At 38.6% G+C, this 21350-nt stretch overlaps 1 protein-coding gene across 4 annotated transcripts in view; it reads right to left on the bottom strand.

The window, feature by feature from the left end:
* Positions 1–21350, bottom strand: part of LOC110612851 (indole-3-acetaldehyde oxidase) — a 62113-nt gene that overhangs the window by 17733 nt on the left and 23030 nt on the right. For 3 of the 4 annotated variants that reach the window (XM_021753675.2, XM_043955906.1, XM_043955907.1), the window contains one exon: positions 90–349. The exons of the other annotated variant lie outside the window; for it this stretch is intronic. In XM_021753675.2, the coding sequence (XP_021609367.1) occupies positions 90–349 (260 nt within the window). The remainder of the gene's footprint in view (positions 1–89; positions 350–21350) is intronic. 4 annotated transcript variants of the gene reach the window in all.

Below are 21350 nucleotides of genomic sequence, written 5' to 3'. Positions count from 1 at the left end.
GAATTTACATAATGGCCAAGGAAATCATTACAACCAAAAGAAATATGGTGGATGTTTGTAAAAACACGAGTAATGGATGAGGATGTTACCACGAATGCAACTGGTTCTCCGGCATACTGAGTAAGCTCCTCAGCAAACAATGGTTCAGGACCAAAAGAAAACTCTAAACCAACATTCTGCCCACCTTTTGGAATGTCCTTGAAAGAAATTACTGCAGTCACTCCATCTGGGAGTGATTTAGAACTAAATTTTATACCCTTTACCCTAGCAAAAGGCTTTGTGCTATAAATGAATGATCCATACAGACAATTTCCAGGGGATGGAATGTCATCCACATAAACAGCCTCACCTACACAAGTTGTTATATGAGTAAGTTAGTTCTTATCCGTAGCTTTTATTACTCACAGCTAGTCCGAAAAGTATTTCAAATTAGGTACACCTCCAACACAACTAGTGTTTGTTTAGTACTTTTCTTATGTTTAGAATTCCAAATCCTATTAGTACTAGGATTAACACTTCTACTATTAATATCTATGTCTTTTAAGTATGTTGGTAGACTTTAATTATTGACAAATTGAGAATTGATTTTAAAGATTTTAAGAACTGTTTATCAACCCTTTGAGTATTCTATTATGTTTTTGTTGACTTATTTGCTGATTCTAGTGATATGATTTGATTTAATTATGGATTTTAGATCTTGTTTATTGTTTATCAAGGTTAAGAGGACTGTAGGGCTATGTCACTAGTAATAAGAAGCAACCGGATAAGAGTGATCCATATTTTCTTCAATGGGACTCAGATAATTGTCTTATTATGACATGGTTACTTAACTCTATGCAACCTCATATCTCTAAATCATATTTGTTAATTGATACTGCTGCAAAGATATGAAAAGTTTTGTCCTTAACTTATTCTAATATTGAGAATTGTTATAGATTATAGGAAGTAAATATATTAATATAGGAAGTAAATATTGATAAATGGGTTAGTTGCTTAATCTTAGGGATTGTATAATTATAGACTTGATTTTCTTTCCTGTTTAGATACCGTCTTTTATATATAAATAGGTTGTAATCTTTATTATGAAATACAACATCAAATATTATATTTCTACATGGTATCAGAGCCAGGATAATATTTGTCTCTCACCATTCACCTAAAGAGGATGCTAAAGTCGCCTTGCAGCTCCCTTGTCAAATTTGCAGTTCGTTTGGGTGTTGGGTGGAGGCTTTTTTTTTATACTATTCATTTAGGTTACTAACTTTTGGAGACTTAGGGCTCTGTTTATTTGGGTTACCCATAAAAGGTAACATTTGGAGAACTAGGTCTCTGTTCATTTGGGTTACCCATAAAAGGGTAACATTTGGAGACCTAGGACTCTGTTCATTTGGTTACTCATTAAGGGTAACATTTGGAGACCTAGGGCTCTATTCATTTGGGTTACTCATAAAAGGTAACATTTGGAGACTTAGGGCTCTATTCATTTGGTTACTCATAAAGGGTAACATTTGGAGACTTAGGGCTCTGTTCGCTTGGATTAATTACATTTGGAGACTTAAGGCTCTATTCATTTGGATTATCCATAAAGGGTAACATTTGGAGACTTAGGGCTCTGTTCATCGGGTATTGTTCACGAGTACTGTTCATCGGCACTGTTCACGAGTACTGTTCATCGGGCACTGTTCATCGGGTACTATTCACGAGTCACGAGTACTGTTCATCGAAGTACTGTTCACTGATTCGAAATTCTATTCACAGTAAGGTGATTAGTCTTATTAATCATTTTGAATTTGTTAAAGAATTAATGGAGCATTTGGAATTTCTATATTCTGGCAAATGGAATATTTCTCGTATTTATGATGTGTGTAAGACGTTTTACCAAGCTGAGAAAATATGGTCTCTCGTTCTAGTGCTGAACCTGAATGTTGAGTCATGGCAAAAACCGTTTGTGAAGTTTTGTGGGTACGTCAATTATTGGAAGAAGTTGGGTTCACAAATTCGGTGTTTGTTAAGTTGTATGGGACGAGTTGATTATATATGTAATAAGTTGGACATGATTAACATTTATGCTCGAACTTGAGGGGGAGTGTTATAGATTATAGGAAGTAAATATATTAATATAGGAAGTAAATATTGATAAATGGGTTAGTTGCTTAATCTTAGGGATTGTATAATTATAGACTTGATTTTCTTTCCTGTTTAGATACCGTCTTTTATATATAAATAGGTTGTAATCTTTATTATGAAATACAACATCAAATATTATATTTCTACAAGAATGATGCCTAACTTTATAATATTTAGAATAAGATCCATGGTTCTAAGGAAGAAGAAACGACTATTTCCCAATTTTATTCTGAACTATGTGGCTTATGGCAGAAGCTTAATTACTATCAGGACTTCAAGGCAGACTGTACTGGAGATGTAGTTAAATTTCAGAAATGATTGAAAAGGAGTGAGTCTATGATTTTCTTGCAGGGTTGAATAATGAATATGATCCAATTCGGGTCTAAGTGTTGGGGAAAAACCATTTTCTTTCTCTAGAAGAGGCCCACGCCCATGTTCAACAAGAAAAAAGTCGCTAACATGCTATGCTCTATGTTGCACCAGTTGAAAAGGTTAGGTTGGCTATTAGTTTGAGCACATCGTAACCTCCTAATTATGACAAAGATCACCTCCATTGTAACTATTGTGGAAAACCGAGACATATAAGGAGACTTGCTGGAAGTTACATGGTCGTCCCATTAGAGGCCGTGGGGGGAAATGTGGTACTTCTAAAGCTCAAGCTAATTTAGCAGAAACTGTGGAGGAGTCCTTTAATGAGACAACAACTGCTGAGTTCCTTTTCCCTAATGAAATTCAGAATCTCCAGTGCCTCCTGTCTCATATTGACACCTCTTCCTCCTCTGATGCCACATCTAACTTTGTAAAGTCAGGTAATGCTTCCTTTCTTAATACTATTCCCTGGATTATTGATTCTGGTGTGAATAGACACATTATAGGCTCTTCTAAAGGCTTTCTCAATTATTTTCCTTCTTTAATCAAAGAAAGTATCAGAATTACTGATAGCTCTTTTACTCTCATATCCGAAACAGATTCTATTATTTGTACACCAAACATTAAATTACCATTTGTCCTTCATATTCTTCGTTTTTCTGTCTACCTTTTACATGTCAGTGCTATCACTAATGCTTTTAACGGTAAAATTGAATTCTTTCCTGATCATTGTGTTATTCATAATCTTTTCACAAGGAAGGGGATTGGCAATGGTAGACTGTATAATGGCTTATACATGTTGGAAGGTGATCCAGGATCTCCGATATCTAAAGCCTATTTTGGACAAAATAAGGATGTCAATCAGGAAATAATACAATAGTACAGGCGGTCAAGGCATCCATCATTTTTTGTCCTAGAAAAATTTTATCTTAGTTTGTTTGCTAGAATTCAATTTGGTTTTTTATTTTGTGATGCATGTGAGTATGCTAAGCACACTAGAACCGCCTATCCTTTGAGTCAGAATAAAAGCCAAATTCTTTTTCTAACTATTCATTCTGATGTTTGGGGGTCTACTCAAACTATCAATAGTTTGTCACTTTTATTGATTATTGCACTCGAATGACTTGGGTCTATTTGATTAGAGCTTAAAGTGATATCTTTTCTTGTTTTCAATCATTTAACAAGATGATTTGTACTCAATTTGATATTAAGCTGAAAATTTTGAGAATTGACAATGGAAGAGAATATGTGGTTAGTAGGTTTAGTGCTTATTTAGAGACCAATGGGATAGTATACTAGACAAGTTGTCCTTGTTCTAGTGCACAAAATGGTATTGCTGAAAAGAAAAACAAACATCTATTGGAGATAGCTCGATCTCTTATGTTCATCATATGAACCTACCCAAAGTATATTGGGGAAATGCCCTTGTATCTGCTTATCTTATCAATAGAATGCCCTTTAAGACTCTTGACTTTATGAGTCCTTTGAAGATTCTACAAGAAAAGAATTCATACATTATTCCACCAAAAATATTTGGGTGTGTTTGCTTTATCCATACTAGGGCGGCGGAAAAATTGGACTCCAAGACTCTTAAATGTGTGTTTGTTGGGTATTTTCCGACACAGAAGGGATACGGGTATTATCATTCTCCATCTAGGAAATACTTTGTCAGTATGGGTGTTACCTTCTGGGAAATTAAACCCTAATTTAGTACCACCCACTTAACTCTTTAGGAGAAGAATAATAAGCAAGAAGAGGTGTTCCCGAATTCTGTGATTCTGAATGATATGTTTCAGAGAGAGAGAGTTCTAGTAGATAGGGGGAGATGTCCAATCAGGGGAAGAGAATTGGATGTTTGGACAAGCTAGATTTGAATAGGTATTCAAAGGGAGATAAAACAGAAGGAGCCACTATAGAGTCTACTTAAAGTCAAGAATTTTCTTCTGGTGAGTTACCCACAACTTTTGAATGCTCTAATGTTTTAGATAAATTTATTGCACAAAGAAGAGGTGTTAGATCTTGTACCAAAGACCCTATTTCTAACTTTGTTTTTTATGAATCCTTGTCTCCCTCCTATAGAGCCTTTGCCTTGTCTATTTTCTCTGTATCTATTCCACATAATTGGAAGGAAGGTTCTACAAATCCTAAATGGAAGGGAGCAATGATTGAAGAGATGAAAGTACTAGTAAAAAATGAGACATAGGAGCTTGTCACTCTCCCACCTGAAATGAGCCTTTGCCTTGTCTATTTTCTCTGTATCTATTCCACATAATTGGAAGGAAGGTTCTACAAATCCTAAATGGAAGGGAGCAATGATTGAAGAGATGAAAGTACTAGCAAAAAATGAGACATAGGAGCTTGTCACTCTCCCACCTGAAATGAAACTTGTTGGCTATAAGTGGATATTCACAGTGAAATACAAAGCTGATGGTGCAATTGAATGGTTTAAGGCCAAATTGGTTGCTAAAGAATTCACTCAAACATATGGAGTAGATTATCAAGAGACATTTGCCCCAGTTGCAAAAATGAACTCAATTAGAGTCCTATTATCTTGTGCAACCAATTTGGATGGGGACAACAGTTTGATATGAAGAATGCTTTTCTTCATAGAGATTTAGAGGATGAAGTGTTCATGGAGATCCCTCCTCGGTTCGCTGATGGGAAGACACAAGAAAAGGTGTGCAGGTTAAAAAAGGCTTTGTATGGACTAAAACAATCTCTCAGAGCTTGGTTTGTCAGGTTTAGCAGAGCCATGATGTCCTCTGATTACCAACAGAGCAATGCTGATTATACTTTGTTTATTAAACATCACAAGGGTAAAATCACTCTTTCTATTATGTATGTGGATAATATAGTTATGACAAGTGATGACAAAAAGGAAATAACTCGACTAAAAAGGTTGTTGGCTCAAGAATTTGAAATCAAAGATCTAGGAAAGGTTTAATATTTTCTAGGCATTGTAATGGCTAGATTAGAAAAATGAATCTTTATCTCCCAAAGAAAGTATATTGTCGATCTTTCGGATGAAACTAGTATGGTGGGGTGTAAACCAGTAGAATCTTCCATTGAAAGTAACCACAAGATACAAGCAGGAACTGATGAGTCCGTGGATATTGGAAGATACCAGAGATTGATAGGGAGGTTGATTTATCTCTCACACACTCAACTAGATATAACTTATACTATTAGCTTAGTCAGCCAATTCATGCATAATCCTCGCGAAACTCATATGCAGACTATTCTTCGCTTCTTGAAATACCTAAAGTCTATGCCAGGAAAAGGGCTTCTTTACTTCAAATATAGTCACCTCCGAGTTGAAGATTTTACAGATGCAGATTGGGCAGGATCTCTTGGTGACAGGAGATCTACCTCTAGCTACTTCACAGTTGTGGGAGGGAACCTTGTTACCTAGAAAAGCAAAAACAAATAAGGTGTTGTTACTCGGTCAAGTGTTGAAGCAAAATACAGAGCAATGGCCAAGGTGTGTATGAACTTTTATGATTGCAGAAGTTATTGGAGGAGCTGAGATTGATCGAGAAAGACAAGATAACTTTGTATTGTGACAATAAAACTGCCATCAGTATAGCATACAATCCAGTTCCATATGACCAAACGAAGCATATTGAGATTGAATGTCACTTTATTAAAAAAAATTAACAGACGGTATCTTGAGCTTAGTTCATATGACTTCTATTGGACAACTTGCGGATATATTTACTAAAGGACTCAAAAATAGAATCTACCATAATCTGATTTGCAAGTTTGGTATATGCGACATCTATGCACTAAATTGAGGGGGAGTATTGACTTATTTGTTGATTCTAGTGATATGATTTGATTTGATTTGATTACGAATTCTAGGCATAAATTAGAATCCTTAATTATTTTTGTAATTATTCTTACATTATTTGCTTCCTGTTTAGTTGTAATTCTTTGTGTATAAATAGTCATGTAAATCACTTGTGAAGATCAAGAGTAAAATACAAGAATACTCTAAAATTATATTTTTATCACTAAATTAAGATGAAAGATAAGCCAATTTCAATACCATTAGTCTTATAAGATAAGACAATTTAATAAAGAATTTTGAGAGAAATTTTTTATTTTATTCCAATTGAATTTATAAGGTTTGAGTATTTATACACAAAGAATCAACCTAAATTAGAAATATTTATAATAAAAATAAAAACCCTATAATCAAGTCTAATTAGGATCCCAAAGATTTTAATCCTCCTAATTAGGAACCTTTTATGTTGATCAACACTCTCCCTCATATTGGTGCATAGATATTACACATACCCAACTTACAAACCAAGGTGTAATAAGTCTTGTTGCTAAACCCTTTGGTAAACACATCAACTAGTTGTTCATCGGAAGTCACATGATCTAACCTTAAAATACCATTTATTAACTTCTCTTTAATAAAGTGTCGATCAATGTTTATATGCTTCGTTTGGTCATGTTGAACCGAATTGTCAGCTTTGTTATTACAGTACAAGAGAAGTTTGTCCCTCTCTAATAATTTTAATTCCTCCAACAATCTCTGCAACCATAGGAGTTCACAAACACCTTGTGCCATCACTCTATATTCCGCTTCAACACAATTTGTTTTTTGCTTTTCCAAGTGATAAGGTTTCTTCCCACAAGCGTACAGTAACCACTAGTCGACCTTCTATCATCAAGGAATCCAGCCCAATTTGCATTTATAAATGCATGTGTGAAGATGACCGTGTTTAAAGAATAGTATACCTTTTCCAGGAGCAGACTTTAAGTATCACAAAATGTGAAAAATAGCTTGCATGTGAGACTCACGAAGATCATGCATAAACTGACTTACTAAACTGACTACATATGTTATGTCTAGTTGAGTATGCAAAAGATAAATTAGTCTGTCTACCAACCTCTGATATATGTCAATATCCACTAATTTGTCAATCCCTCCTTGTAGCTTGTGATTGCTCTCAATGGGAGTTTCCACTGGTTTGCAACCTAACATACCAGTTTCTTCTAAAAGATCTAGAATGTATTTTCTCTGAGAAATAAAGATTCCCTTCTTTGACCAGGCAACCTCGATTCCCAGGAAATATTGTAGTTTTCCTAGATTTTTAATTTCGAACTCCAGAGCCAAAACCTTTTTCAGCCAAGTCATCTCTTCTGTGTCATTTTCTGTCATTACTATATCATCAACATAGACTATGAGAAGAGTAATTTTACCATTGTGATGTTTGATAAATAGGGTATGGTCAATATTTCTCTGTTGATAGCAAAAAAAATCATATGCTGAATCGATCAAACCAAACTCTGGGTGACTGCTTCAATCCATACAAAGCCTTTTTTAGCCTGCACACCTTTTCTAATATTTTTTCATCAGCAAATTCAAGGGGATTTCCATATGCACTTCCTCCTCCAAGTTACCATGCAATAATATATTTTTCACATCAAATTACTGTAAGTCCCAATCAAGGTTGACTGTGCAAGATAACAATACTCTGATTGAGTTCATTTTAGCAACAGGAAAAAAGTCTCATGGTAGTCCACTCCATAGATTTGAGTGTATCCCTTGGCAACTAGTCTAGCTTTGAATCTTTCAATTGATCCATTTGCTTTGTGTTTTATAGTGAACACCCATTTGCAGCAAACTATTTTTTTTTTTTTTTGTAGAATGATAATAGTTGTTCTATTTCACAATGGAGATTACAACCTATTTATACCTGAGAGACAATATCTAAACAGGAAGGAAAATCAAGTCTATGATTATACAATCCTAAGATTAAGCAACCGATTCATCTATCAATATTTACTTCCTATATTAATATATTTACTTCTTGTAGAAGGATAATATTTGTTATATTTCACAATAGAGATTAAAACCTATTTATACATGAGACACGGTATCTAAACAGGAAGGAAAATCAAGCCTATGATTATACAATCCCTAAGATTAAGGGACTGACCCATCTATCAATATTTACTTCTTATATTAATATATTTACTTTCTATAACTTATAACACTCCCCCTCGAGTTGGATCATAAATGTTAATCATACCCAACTTGTTACATATATAATCAACTCGAATCCCATTTAGAGCTTTAGTGAAAATATCTCCTAATTGTTCTCCAGTTCGGATATGTCCTGTTGATATTATCTTTTGTTGGACCTTTTCACGAACAAAATGACAATCAATATCGATGTGTTTAGTCCTCTCGTGAAATACTGGATTGGAGGCAATGTGGATAGTTGCTTGATTATCACACCACAACTTAGCAAGCACCGAATTTGTGAATCCAACTTCTTCCAACAGTTGACGTACCCACAAGATTTCACAAACGGCTTGTGCCATGGCTCAATATTTAGATTCAGCACTAGAACGGGAGACCACATTTTGCTTCTTACTTTTCCATGAGACCAAGTTACCTCCCACAAAAACACAATACCCAGTAGTTGACCTCCTATCAACTTTCGAGCCTGCCCAATCAGCATTAGAAAAGCATTCAATATTTGAGTGCCCATAGTTACCATAGAATAGGCCTTGCCCTGGGGCCCCCTTAAGGTAACAAAGAATCTGTCCCAGAGCATCCCACTGGACAACAGTAGGAGAGGATATAAACTGACTTACCACACTCACTGAATATGCAATATCAGGACGAGTCACCGTCAAATAATTCAGCTTGCCAACTAATCTTCTATACCTTCCAGGATCTACAAATGGCTCACTGTCTTCTGTGGTAAGTTGAAGGTTAGGGATCATTGGGGCACTACAAGGCTTAGCACCCAATTTTCCTGTTTCTGCCAACAAATCAAGAACATATTTTCTTTGAGATAAGAAGATGCCTTTCTTACACTGCATAACTTCGATTCCCAAGAAATATTTCAAGGAACCCAAATCCTTTATATGAAACTGTATTTTAAGAAATTTTTTTAGGGATGTGATGCCAGCAATGTCACTTCCTGTAATGACGATATCATCCATATATACTACAAGCAGAATTACTCCACTATCAGAATTTCTATAATACACTGAGTGATCACACTTACTCATCTTCATTTCAAACTATTGGACCACCTCACTAAACCTGCCAAACCATGCCTGAGGACTCTGTTTCAAGCCATAAAGGGATTTTCGAAGTCTACAAACCTTACCTAACTCCCCCTGAGCAACAAAACTAGGTGATTGCTCAATATAAACCTCCTCTTGAAGATCACCATGAAGAAAAGCATTTTTAATATCCAGTTGATGCAAAGGCCAATCGTGAGTAGCCGCCAAGAAAATAAACAATCGGACAGATGCGAGCTTGGCAACTGGGGAGAATGTATCAGAATAGTCAACTCCATAAGTTTGTGCATAACCTTTGGCCACTAAACGGGCCTTGAGACGAGCAATAGATCCATCATGGTTTACTTTCACTGCAAAACCCCATTTGCACCCAATAGCTCGCTTTCCTGGGGGCAAGAACATCAACTCCCAAGTACCATTAGTGTCAAGGGCCATCATTTCCTCTTCCATTGCAGCACACCAACCAGGATGGGACAAAGCCTCAATAATAGTTTTGGGAATTGAAATAGAATCTAAAGCAGTGACAAAACAACAAGAAGAGGAGAATAATTGATCATAAGAGACATAAGATGAAATAGGATAAGTGCAAGTACGTTTACCTTTGCGAAGAGCAATGGGCAAATCCAAATCAGACAATGAAGGATCAGTGAGAGCAGGATCAGTCGATGAAGAAGCGGATAGCGGAACGGAGTCAGAGTCCTCTAAGCTTCTGGAATATACATGAAAGATGGGAGGGCGACCTGGCACATGAGCGAAAGGTGTAGGAGTAGTCTGAGGAGACAGAGAGTGAACAGTGTATAACAAGAGGTCATCTTCCTCCTCCTGGGTATTATAAACAGATGATGGCGGAAAAAACGGAGTGGACTCGAAGAATATTACATCCGCAGACACAAGATACCGATTCAGATCAGGAGAAAAACAACGATACCCTTTCTGACGTCGAGAGTAGCCAAGGAAGACACATTTGAGTGATTTGGGATCCAATTTAGTAACCTGTGGACGAACATCACGAACAAAACAAGTACAATCAAAGATACGTGGCTCAATAGGAAACAAAGATTTAGTAGGAAACAAAATGTTATAAGGGATATCACCATGAAGGATGGAGGAAGGCATGTGATTCATCAAAAAACAAGCAGCGGATACAGCATCAGCCCAAAAACATTTAGGTACCTTCATTTGGAATAAGAGGGCTCTGGCTACTTCAAGAAGATGCCGATTTTTTCTTTCAGCAACTCCATTTTGTGAAGGAGTGGCAACACAAGAAGACTGATGAAGAATCCCTTTTTGTAACAAATAAGATTGAAATTCCCCAAAGAGATACTCTTTAACATTATCACTTTGCAATATACGGATGAAAGTATTGAATTGGGTTTGGATTTCAGCATAAAATGCACAAAAAATAGAAAATAATTCTGAACGACTCTTCATTAAAAATAACCAAGTAGTACGAGAGAAATCATCAACAAAAGTAACAAAATACTTAAAGCCAGACTTAGACACAACAGGACAAGGACCCCAAACATCTGAATGGACTAACTCAAAGGGGGATGAAACTTGTTTATTGACTCGAGACAGTGTAGGTAAACGATGATGTTTGGCAAATTGACAAGACTCACAATCTAGAATAGACAAAGAATGAAACTGTGGATATAACTTCTTTAACGCCGAGAGAGAAGGATGCCCCAAACGACAATGAACATCAAAAAGTGTTAAACGCGTGGAGCATACTAAAGATCGAGGAGATCGAGGTAGTTGCTGATCCAAGACGTAAAGACCCTCTAACTCACTCCCTCTACCAATAATCTGCTTCGTCGAAAGATTCTGAAAAATACAGTGATCAGGAAAGAATGAGACACAACAATTCAATGCACGAGTGAGTTTACTAACGGAAAACAAATTAAATGCGAACTTAGGGAGACATAACACAGAGGATATAGGAAGAGAAGGGGTTAAGTTGACATGACCAGAACCCATGACAGAAGATATAGTGCCATCAGCAAGAGTAACATAAGAGGCAATGTATGAGACTCAAGATTGGACAAAAGGGTAGAATTACCTGACATATGATCGGTAACACCAGAATCAATAACCCATTTGGAGAATGAAGACACAAGACATGCAGTAGAGTTACCTGACTTGGCAATTGCAGTGATAGAGGAGGAATTAGAGGATTTTATAGATGTCTAGTATTGGATGAATTGTGCATACTCATCTGCAGATATCAAAATTCCCTGATCGGAAGATCCATTCAATCTGTGTTCCGTGATTTTAGTCATCATAGGAATCACATCAGTTACGGTGGTGGTTTTAACTTCAGCCATAAGGACAACCAACCCAAAACGATAGCAACAAAGGAAACACAAAATCAGAAAACAGTACTGATGTGAACAGTACCGCATGAACAGTACCGACGAACAGTACTCGTGAACAGTATCCGTGAACAGCAACGATGAACAAAACCCGAACGGCAAACAAACCTCACATCTGACAAGGGAACGATGTGGCGACTCCAGTGATGGTGAGATCCAAATGTTACCCTTTATGGGTAACCCAAATGAACAGAGCCCTAAGTCTCCAATTTTTTTTTTTATTTAAACTTGACTAGAGAAAAAAAATTAAATCTCTACGAGAATGGCTCTGATACCATGTAGAAGGATAATATTTGTTATATTTCACAATAGAGATTACAACCTATTTATACATGAGAGACGGTATCTAAACAGGAAGGAAAATCAAGCCTATGATTATATAATGCATAAGATTAAGAGACTGACACATCTATTAATATTTACTTCCTATATTAATATATTTACTTTCTATAACTTATAACACTTCTTATAACCTATAACACTCCCTCTCAAGTTGGAGCATAAATGTTAATCATGTCCAACTTGTTACATATATAATCAATTTCAGCCATAAGGACAACAAACTCAAAACAATCAAAATAAACAAAAGATCAGAAGAACAAAATCCGTGAACAGTACTCGTGAACAGTAACTCGTGAACGGTACCCGATCCCTAAGATTAAGGGACTGACCCATCTATCAATATTTACTTTCTATATTAATATATTTACTTTCTATAACGTATAACACTTCTTATAACCTATAACACTCCCCCTCAAGTTGAAGCATAAATGTTAATCATATCCAACTTGTTACATATATAATCAATTTCAGCCATAAGGACAACAAACCCAAAACAATCAAAATAAACAAAAGATCAGAAGAACAGAACCCGTGAACAGTACTCGTGAACAGTAACTCGTGAACGGTACCCGATGAACCATACCTGATGAAGCCGAATGTCTCCAAATGTTACCCTTTATAGGTAACCCAAATAAATAGAACCCTAAATCTCCAAATGTTATATGGGTAATCCCGATGAACAGAGTCCTAAGTCTCCAAATATTACCCTTTATGAATAACCCAAATGAATAGAGTCCTAAATCTCCAAATGTTACCTTTTATTGATAACCCAAATGAACGGAACCCTAAGTCTCCAAGTGTTACCCTTTATGGGTAACCCAAATGAATATAGCCTAAGTCTCCAAATATTACCTTTTATTGGTAATCCAAATGAACAGAGGCCTAAGTCTCCAAGCGTTACCCTTTATTGGTAACCCAAATGAACAGAGGCCTAAGTCTCTAAATGTTACCTTTTATTAGTAACCCAAATGAATAGAGTTCTAAGTATCTAAACGTTACCCTCCAAATGTTACCCTTTATTGGTAACCCAAATGAACAACCCAAATGAATAGAGCCTAAGCCTTCAAATGTTACTATGGATAACCCAAATGAACAGTATCAGAAAACGCCTCCACCCAACACCCAAACGGCAAACGAACCACAAATCTGACAAAAGGCTGCAAGACGACTTTAGGTGGATAGTGAGAGACAAATATTACCCTAGATGGATAACACAAAAGAACTGAAGTCCTAAGTTTCCAAAAAAATTTAAATATCTAATGAGACTCTGATACCATGTAGAATGATAATAGTTGTTGTTCTATTTCACAATAGAGATTACAACTTATTTATACCTGAGAGACAATATCTAAACAGGAAGGAAAATCAAGTCTATGATTATACAATCCTAAGATTAAGCAACTGATTCATCTATCAATATTTACTTTCTATATTAATATATTTACTTTCTATATTAATATATTTACTTCTTATAACCTATAATATTTTTCAAGTGGAAGATACATCAACTCCTAAGTCTTATTTTTAGCCAAGACTTTTATTTCTTCAATTATTGCTCCCTTCCAATTAGAATCATTGAGAACTTCCTTCCAATCCTGTGGCATAGACACAGAGAAAATAGACAAGGCAAAGATTCTATAAAATGGAGATAAAGAATCATAAGAGAGAAAATTAGAAATAGAGTGCTTTGTGCAAGATCTAACTCCTTTTCTTTGAGCAATTGGTTTATTTAGATCATTAAAGGGCTCAAGGTTTAGGGATGGCTCATCAGATGGAGAAGAGGAAGATTCATGACACTGAGTAAGCTGCACAAAGGCTTTTTCTGCTTCTATTTTGTCTTTTCTTGAGTATCTCTTTAAATCTGATTTATCAAAATGCCCAATTTGATCACCAATAGTCTCTCCTTGTATAATAGTCTCCTGTTCACCAATAGTCTCCAACTGTATAGTAGTCTCCTCTAGAGTAAAATGTTCTAGAGTTATAGGACTAGGAATCATTTCTTCTCTCTCGTTGTCCTCCCCTGAAGAGGTGATGGGGTAGTATTAAAGTAAGGTTTAGTCTCTCTAAATGTAACATCCATATTGACAAAGTATTTTCTAGATGGAGGGTGGTAACACTTGTAACCCTTCTGTGTGGGAGAGTACCAACAAACACACATTTAATAGCTCTCGGATCGAGCTTCCCACCTGTCCTAGTATGATCAAAACACGTGCATCCAAATACCTTTGGTAGAATAATATAAGCATTTTTCCCTAGTAGTACTTTTAAAGAGCTTTTAAAGGCAAGAACTTTAAAAGGCATTCTATTAATGAGATAAACTGTGGCTAAGACTGCATCACCCCAATAGGTTTTTGGAAGGTTCATGGTGTAAAGGAGAGATCAGACTACTTCCAATAGGTGTCTATTTTTTCTTTTAGCAGCACCATTTTGCACACTAGTGTAAGGACAACTAGTTTGATGTAGTATCTGATTAGACTCCAAATAAGCAAAAAAAACGGCCATCCATGTACTCTGTACCATTATCAATTCTCAAAACTTTTATCTTAGCATCAAATTGAGTACAAATCATCTTATTAAAAGATTAAAAATAAGAAATCGCATCACTCTTTGCCTTTAACAAATAAACCCAAGTCATGCGAGTGTAATAATCAATAAAAGTAACAAACCAACGATTACTAGAAAATGAGACCGTTTGAGTAAGTCCCCAAACATCAAAATGGATAATCATAAAAGGGATCGTACTCCTACTATTACTGGAGTGATAAGACGTTCTTTTATGCTTAGCATACTGACAAGCATCACAAACTAAAGAACCACATTGAGTCTTGGAAAATAAATCATGATAAAATTTCTCTAAAACAAAGAAGAATGGGTGTCCTAATCGTCAATGCCACTGTATGATTTTCTGGTTGACATTTTGATTTCTTCTAAAAAGAGTCTGAGGTGAATTCAAACTCATATTCCCTTCAAACATATATAAGCCAATTTGCAGTCTACCATTGCTAATCATTTTCCTAGTTTGAAGGCTTGAACAACATAATGGTCAGGAAAAAATTCAATTTTACAAATAAATCATTTGGTGAGAGCGCTAACAGATAAAAGATTAATAGGGAAACAAGGAATATGAAGAACAGAGGATAGCTTGATATTTGGAGTACAAATAATAGAATTGGTTCCAGATATAGGTGTAATACCCGGCTAGAGTCCGGCATCGAAATTCTACTTTCTGATGGAGTTTCGGATGTCGAAAGTCTCTAGAAGGGTTAGAGTGATGTTTTTCTAACATGTTTTGGTATGTTTCATAGTTTTAAAGTATAAAGGAAATGCGTTTTTGCGTGAAATGAACCAAGGCAGAAAAGCCAGGTTCGGCCGCCGAAGTTGAGGTTCGGCCGCCGAACATGCATGGCTTTCGGTTTCACGTGTGGCCGCCGAAGGTGGTCTGGCCAGCCACCTATAAATGGCCCTCAGTCGGTTGAAAGGATAAACATCACCGTTTCTTTCACGTTCTGAGGTGAGACCCTGTCCTTTGTGAGTATTCTTTCATGTTTTCATTCAATCTTGCAAAGATTTGATTAGCTTTTATGGTATTTTGAAGGTTTTAAGCTAAAAACTCAAAGTTGTGAAGTTTGGAGAGGTTGAAGGAGAGTTGCTCCAAAACTCCACGTTAGGATCGTTAATCTTCTTGGTTTCAAGAGGTCAGTGAAGATCCTGAGCTTGTTTTTATGTTTTCTGAAGGTTTTATGTGGTTTTGGGGGAGAGTTGCATGAATAGGGTTATTTGTGAGGTTTTGATGATTTTGTGAGTAAAACTTGTTTCTGTGTTGTTTTTGTTGTGTGTTTGGGGTTTTAAGGTAGTTTCTGACCCCTTTGAGCATATACATGAGTATATGCAAGTGGAGGAATTGAGGTGGTTGAGTTTGAGAGGGTTTTGGAGCTTTTGGTGAGAGGCAGAGCAAGTTTCTGCCTTGCGGATGAACTCAGGTTCGGCCGCCGAAGGTACATTCGGCCGCCGAACCCATGAGGAGGTGGCTTCGGCTGCCCAAGCTTGCCCCCGAGCTTTTGGACTTTCGGCTCTGGAGGGGAGTTTGGCCGCCAAAGGTGCCGCCGAAGGTTAGAGACTTTCGTCTCTGGAGTGCCTTTCAGCCTCCGAAACTTGCCCCCGAAAGGGTTCGGCAGCCAAAAGTAGAGATTTGGCCGCCGAAGGTGCTTGAGTTTCGTCTCTAGAGAGGACTTTCGGCCGCCGAACCTGCCGCCGAAAGTGTCCTGTCCAGCTTTCCTTTGCATACTTTGCATGGATGTTAGAGTGAGTTTAACAGGATTCTTGGGGAGTTTAATAGAGTTGTTCATAAGCTAGTTTGGTCCCTCATTTGAGTCCATCTGTATAGGTACAGACCAGAGGAACCAGGGAGAGCAGCAGTGAGTACTGCTCCAGAGTTTTCAGAGCCTGCAGAGTCAGTCCAGTGAGCCAGAGGTGAGTGGAACTAAACTTAATACTTTTAATTGAGACATAAACTGCTTTCAGCATAGTTCATGCATCATGAGTATACAGCAGGTTGTTTGCATTAGAATTCACGAATATGCTGCATTGCATAGTTAATTGTTGTTGTGGGTGAATGCTGAATGATCCAATAGTCTCTGAGAGAAGTCCAGGAGCCTTTGACTACGCCTTGGCAGGTATAGAGAAGTCCAGGAGCCTTTGACTATGCCCTGGCAGGTATATAGTAAGTCCAGGAGCCTTTGACTACGCCCTGGCAATGGTAAGTACAGAGGTGTTATATACACATATACATATATGACAGGAAGACCAGGTGCTCGATTCTACGCCCTGGCACGGCAGAGTTACGGGGACTATGTGGTGACAGGTTGACCCTTGATGTGAATTGTTTGTGAGATGGTGCATTCCATGAGATCATATTTTAATGAGATGTTTTATTGTTCTACTCACTGGGCTATAGAGCTCATCCCACTCCCTTAACCCCAGTTTTGCAGGTTCAGTGTACAGTATACAGAGGAGATCCACAGAGTACAGAAAGAGTAAAGAGATTTGTAATAGCTTAGAGTGGACATGTAATATTAAAGAGATGTAATAGTTGTGTATAAAGTTAGAAAAGTGCTTGACTTAGTGATGTTGTTCTTAACATGATCTGTATATGTATATCTGTTTTACTATATGTGAACACCAGGCTTAACAGGTATGAGTTAACCCATCTAGAGCAAGCTCTAGTCAGGGGTACAGAGTACAGAGTACAGAGATAGTGCATGCACAGGTTAAGCCTTGGTTCAGAAAAGAGTTTTTATTTTCACAGAAAATATATGATCATGTATGAGTTTTACAAGTACACAGAGAGTATAGCAGGCTTGCTACGGGTTCTGGCGGCCTTAAGCCGACCTGAATCCTAGCGCCGGTGACGGTCCATTTTGGGGTCGTTATAGATTGGTATCAGAGCCCTAGGTTCACATGATCGGACCTATAGAGACAGTGTCGGGCTCATAGAGGTTAGAAGTGGTCAAGCACAATAGGAAATCATGTCCACTAGGATAGGGTGTTGAGTCCTATCTGTTTACTGCTATGGAATGCCATGAGTTTTGCATGTGCATTCGTGATATGTGTTTATGTGCGAAAGTGTTATATTCTGTGTTGTTTTCCAGAGAGAGTAAAGATGAGAGGAACTCGTCGATCAGCTCGATTGACTAGAGTCCCACCAGATAGTGAGAGACCAACTGCTCGTCCTCCTGCATTGCCACGGGCAAGGTCTCAGAGATCTAGCAGGGAAGGTACGTCAATAGACCCTAGAAGGTCTGTAGACGAGAGCAGAAGGGGAACAGCTAGGGGAGGAAGATCAGAGGAAAGGAGGGAGGCCATGGAGATTGACCAGTCTAGAGATGATAGCATGGGTATAGGCAGATATGAGGAAGGTATGGGAGAGTCGCAGGGAGGCGCTCAGGCCTCAGGTTTTGGCTATCCAGCCTTTCCGCAGGATCCAGAGTATCCGATGGGAGGTATGTCGGAGTACTCTAGTTTTGTCCCATATCCTCCTTACATGCCATATATACCTTATCCTCCTTATTACCCACCATATCCTATGTATCCACCTTCCCCTACCCATCCAAGTGCAGCACACCCAGAGCCAAATGACCCAGTACCACCACCACCAGAACCAGTAGCCCCTGTTGTTGACAGACATCAACCTAGCTCATCTGGAGGTAAAGTGCAAATGACGGAATACTTGAAATTGGATGCTCCTAAATATAACACGGGAGATGATCCATTTGAATACCTCAGATCAGTTAGGATGATAACTAGTGAATTGGGAGCTGATGATAGTAGAGCCATTGAGATGGCAGGGTTTACACTTAAATGCAAAAAGGCCAGAGAATGGTTCAAGAATTATGTGGAACCCAGGATGAACAGTATGTCTTGGGGAGAGTTCGCCAATGAATTTACAGGGTGGGCTTTTCCTGACAGTTCTAGGGAGATGAAAGTAATAGAGTTCGAACAGTTGAGACAGACAGACGAAATGAGTGTTGATGAATTCATGGATAAGTTCCTGGATTTGCTTCAGTATGTGGGTCAAGCCTATGATACTGATCAGAAGAAGGCAAGGAGATATACTATGAGACTGCATCCCAGGTATTCTTCCTTGATTCTTCCAGCAGAAAAGGAGAGTTTCCACACTATAGTGGACGCAGCCAGGAAAATGGAAGCTAGTGCCAATATTCAGAAACAGTCAAAGGCACAGGCTTCAGGTTCTAAAGCCCCCAGTTCAGGCACTTCAGGCAGCAAGAGATGGGATAGAGCAAAAGGAACAAAGAGTAAGTTCTGGAATAAAGTCAAGTCAGATCTGGGAATAGGTAGTGGCTCAAGCTCTGGCACAGTTCCAGTATGCAGAAAATGTGGAAGACCACATGGAGGAGCTTGTCGGTTGGGATCTACAGCTTGTTTTAGATGTGGACAGGAAGGGCATATTGCTCGGGATTGTCCTCAGGTGACTTTTGCACCATCCCAGCAGATGAGTTCAGGCAGTGTGGTACAGCCAGTTGTACAGCCAGCAGCTCCAGTCATGCCTCAGAGTAGTGGCAGAGGTAGAGGGAGAGGGGCAGCCTCTACTTCAGCAGCAGGTTCCCAAGGTGGAAATCCGGTAGCCCCAGCACGGATTTTCACTGTGACACAGGAGGAGGCGAACACGTCGAACACAGTGGTGTCAGGTAATCTCATCATTGGGTGTTCAGATGTGTATGCTTTGATGGACCCCGGTGCTTCTCATTCCTTTATTGCTTCGAGAGCCATAGAGAGGTTGGGTTTGATCAGTTCTGAGTTAGAGTATCCTCTCTGGGTCAGTGGACCTAAATGTGACCCATCAGTGGCAATATCAGTCTGTCGTTTCAGTCCAGTGTTCATAGAGGGTAGATGCCTTCCAGCTGACCTTGTGGTTCTAGACTTGACAGATTTTGATGTCATTCTAGGGATGGATTGGCTATCTGCATATAGTGCTACTTTGGACTGTAGAGAGAAGATAGTTAGGCTCAGAGACCAGGATGGGTCAGAGTGTGTCTTCAGAGGAGACAGGAGAGGTACACCCAGAGGTTTGATTTCAGCCCTTCAGGCTCGTCGTTTGATTAGGAGGGGTTGTCAGGGGTTTCTAGCTCATGTGAGAGAGCTAGACAGTCAGGTGAGGGAACCAGCCGCAGTACCAGTAGTTCGCGAGTTTTTCGATGTTTTCCCAGACGAACTTCCAGGACTACCACCTGGTAGGGAGATAGAGTTTGAAATAGAATTGCTGCCTGATACCAGACCTATCTCTATTCCTCCCTACAGGATGGCGCCAGCAGAGTTAAATGAGCAGTTGCAGGATTTGGTAGATAAGGGTTTCATCCGCCCTAGTACTTCACCTTGGGGTGCTCCAGTGCTCTTTGTCAGAAAGAAGGATGGATCCCTCAGACTTTGTATTGACTACAGACAGTTGAACAGTTGAACAAGGTCACTACCAAGAATAGGTATCCTTTACCTAGGATTGATGATCTATTTGACCAGCTAGCTGGAGCAGGTTGTTTCTCGAAAATAGATCTGAGATCCAGGTATCATCAGTTGAGAGTCAGAGAGGCAGATGTGCCAAAGACAGCTTTCAGGACCAAATATGGGCATTATGAGTTCTTAGTGATGCCGTTCGGGTTGACTAACGCCCCTGCAGCATTCATGGATCTCATGAACAGAGTTTTCAGTGAGTTTCTGGATCACTTTGTCATTGTTTTCATCGATGATATTTTAGTGTATTCCAGAGATGCAAAGGAGCATGCCCAGCATCTGAGGATAGTTCTGCAGACACTGAGAGAGCATGGTTTATATGCCAAGTTCTCGAAGTGTGAGTTTTGGTTGAGGAGCATTTCCTTCTTGGGACATGTAGTATCAGCAGAGGGTATTGAGGTAGATCCCAAGAAGATAGAGGCTGTAGCTAACTGGCCCAGACCCACGACAGTGACTGAGATTAAAAGCTTTCTGGGACTGGCAGGTTACTACAGGAGGTTCGTTCAGAACTTCTCAAAGATAGCAGCTCCTATGACCAAACTGACTTAGAAGAACCAGAAGTTTGTATGGTCAGACCAGTGCGAAGAGAGGTTTGAGGAGCTCAAGAGGAGATTGACAACAGCACCAGTGTTAGCTCTGCCTGTCAGTAATGAGAATTTCACAGTGTTCTGTAATGCATCTCGAGTGGGATTGGGCTGTGTTTTGATGCAGAGTGATAGGGTGATAGCTTATGCTTCAAGACAGTTGAAGAAGCATGAGTTGAATTACCCCACCATGACCTAGAGATGGCAGCAGTTATTTTTGCACTCAAGATGTGGCGGCATTACCTCTACGGGGTTAAATGCGAGATCTTCACGGATCATAAGAGTTTACAGTACATCTTGAGTCAGAGAGAGCTGAATTTGAGGCAGAGAAGATGGGTAGAATTGCTCAGTGATTATGATTGTAAGATCCAGTATCATCCGGGTAAGGCGAATGTTGTGGCAGACACCCTAAGCCGGAAGTCACTAGGCAGTTTATCCCATATAGCAGCAGAGCGGAGACCAGTCGTGATGGAGCTTT

The sequence above is a fragment of the Manihot esculenta genome, chromosome 4 (assembly GCF_001659605.2).
Source record: "Manihot esculenta cultivar AM560-2 chromosome 4, M.esculenta_v8, whole genome shotgun sequence".
Classification (NCBI taxonomy): domain Eukaryota; kingdom Viridiplantae; phylum Streptophyta; class Magnoliopsida; order Malpighiales; family Euphorbiaceae; genus Manihot; species Manihot esculenta.
The sequence above is the reverse complement of the archived record's forward strand: the minus strand, read 5'-3'. Positions and strand labels throughout refer to the sequence as shown.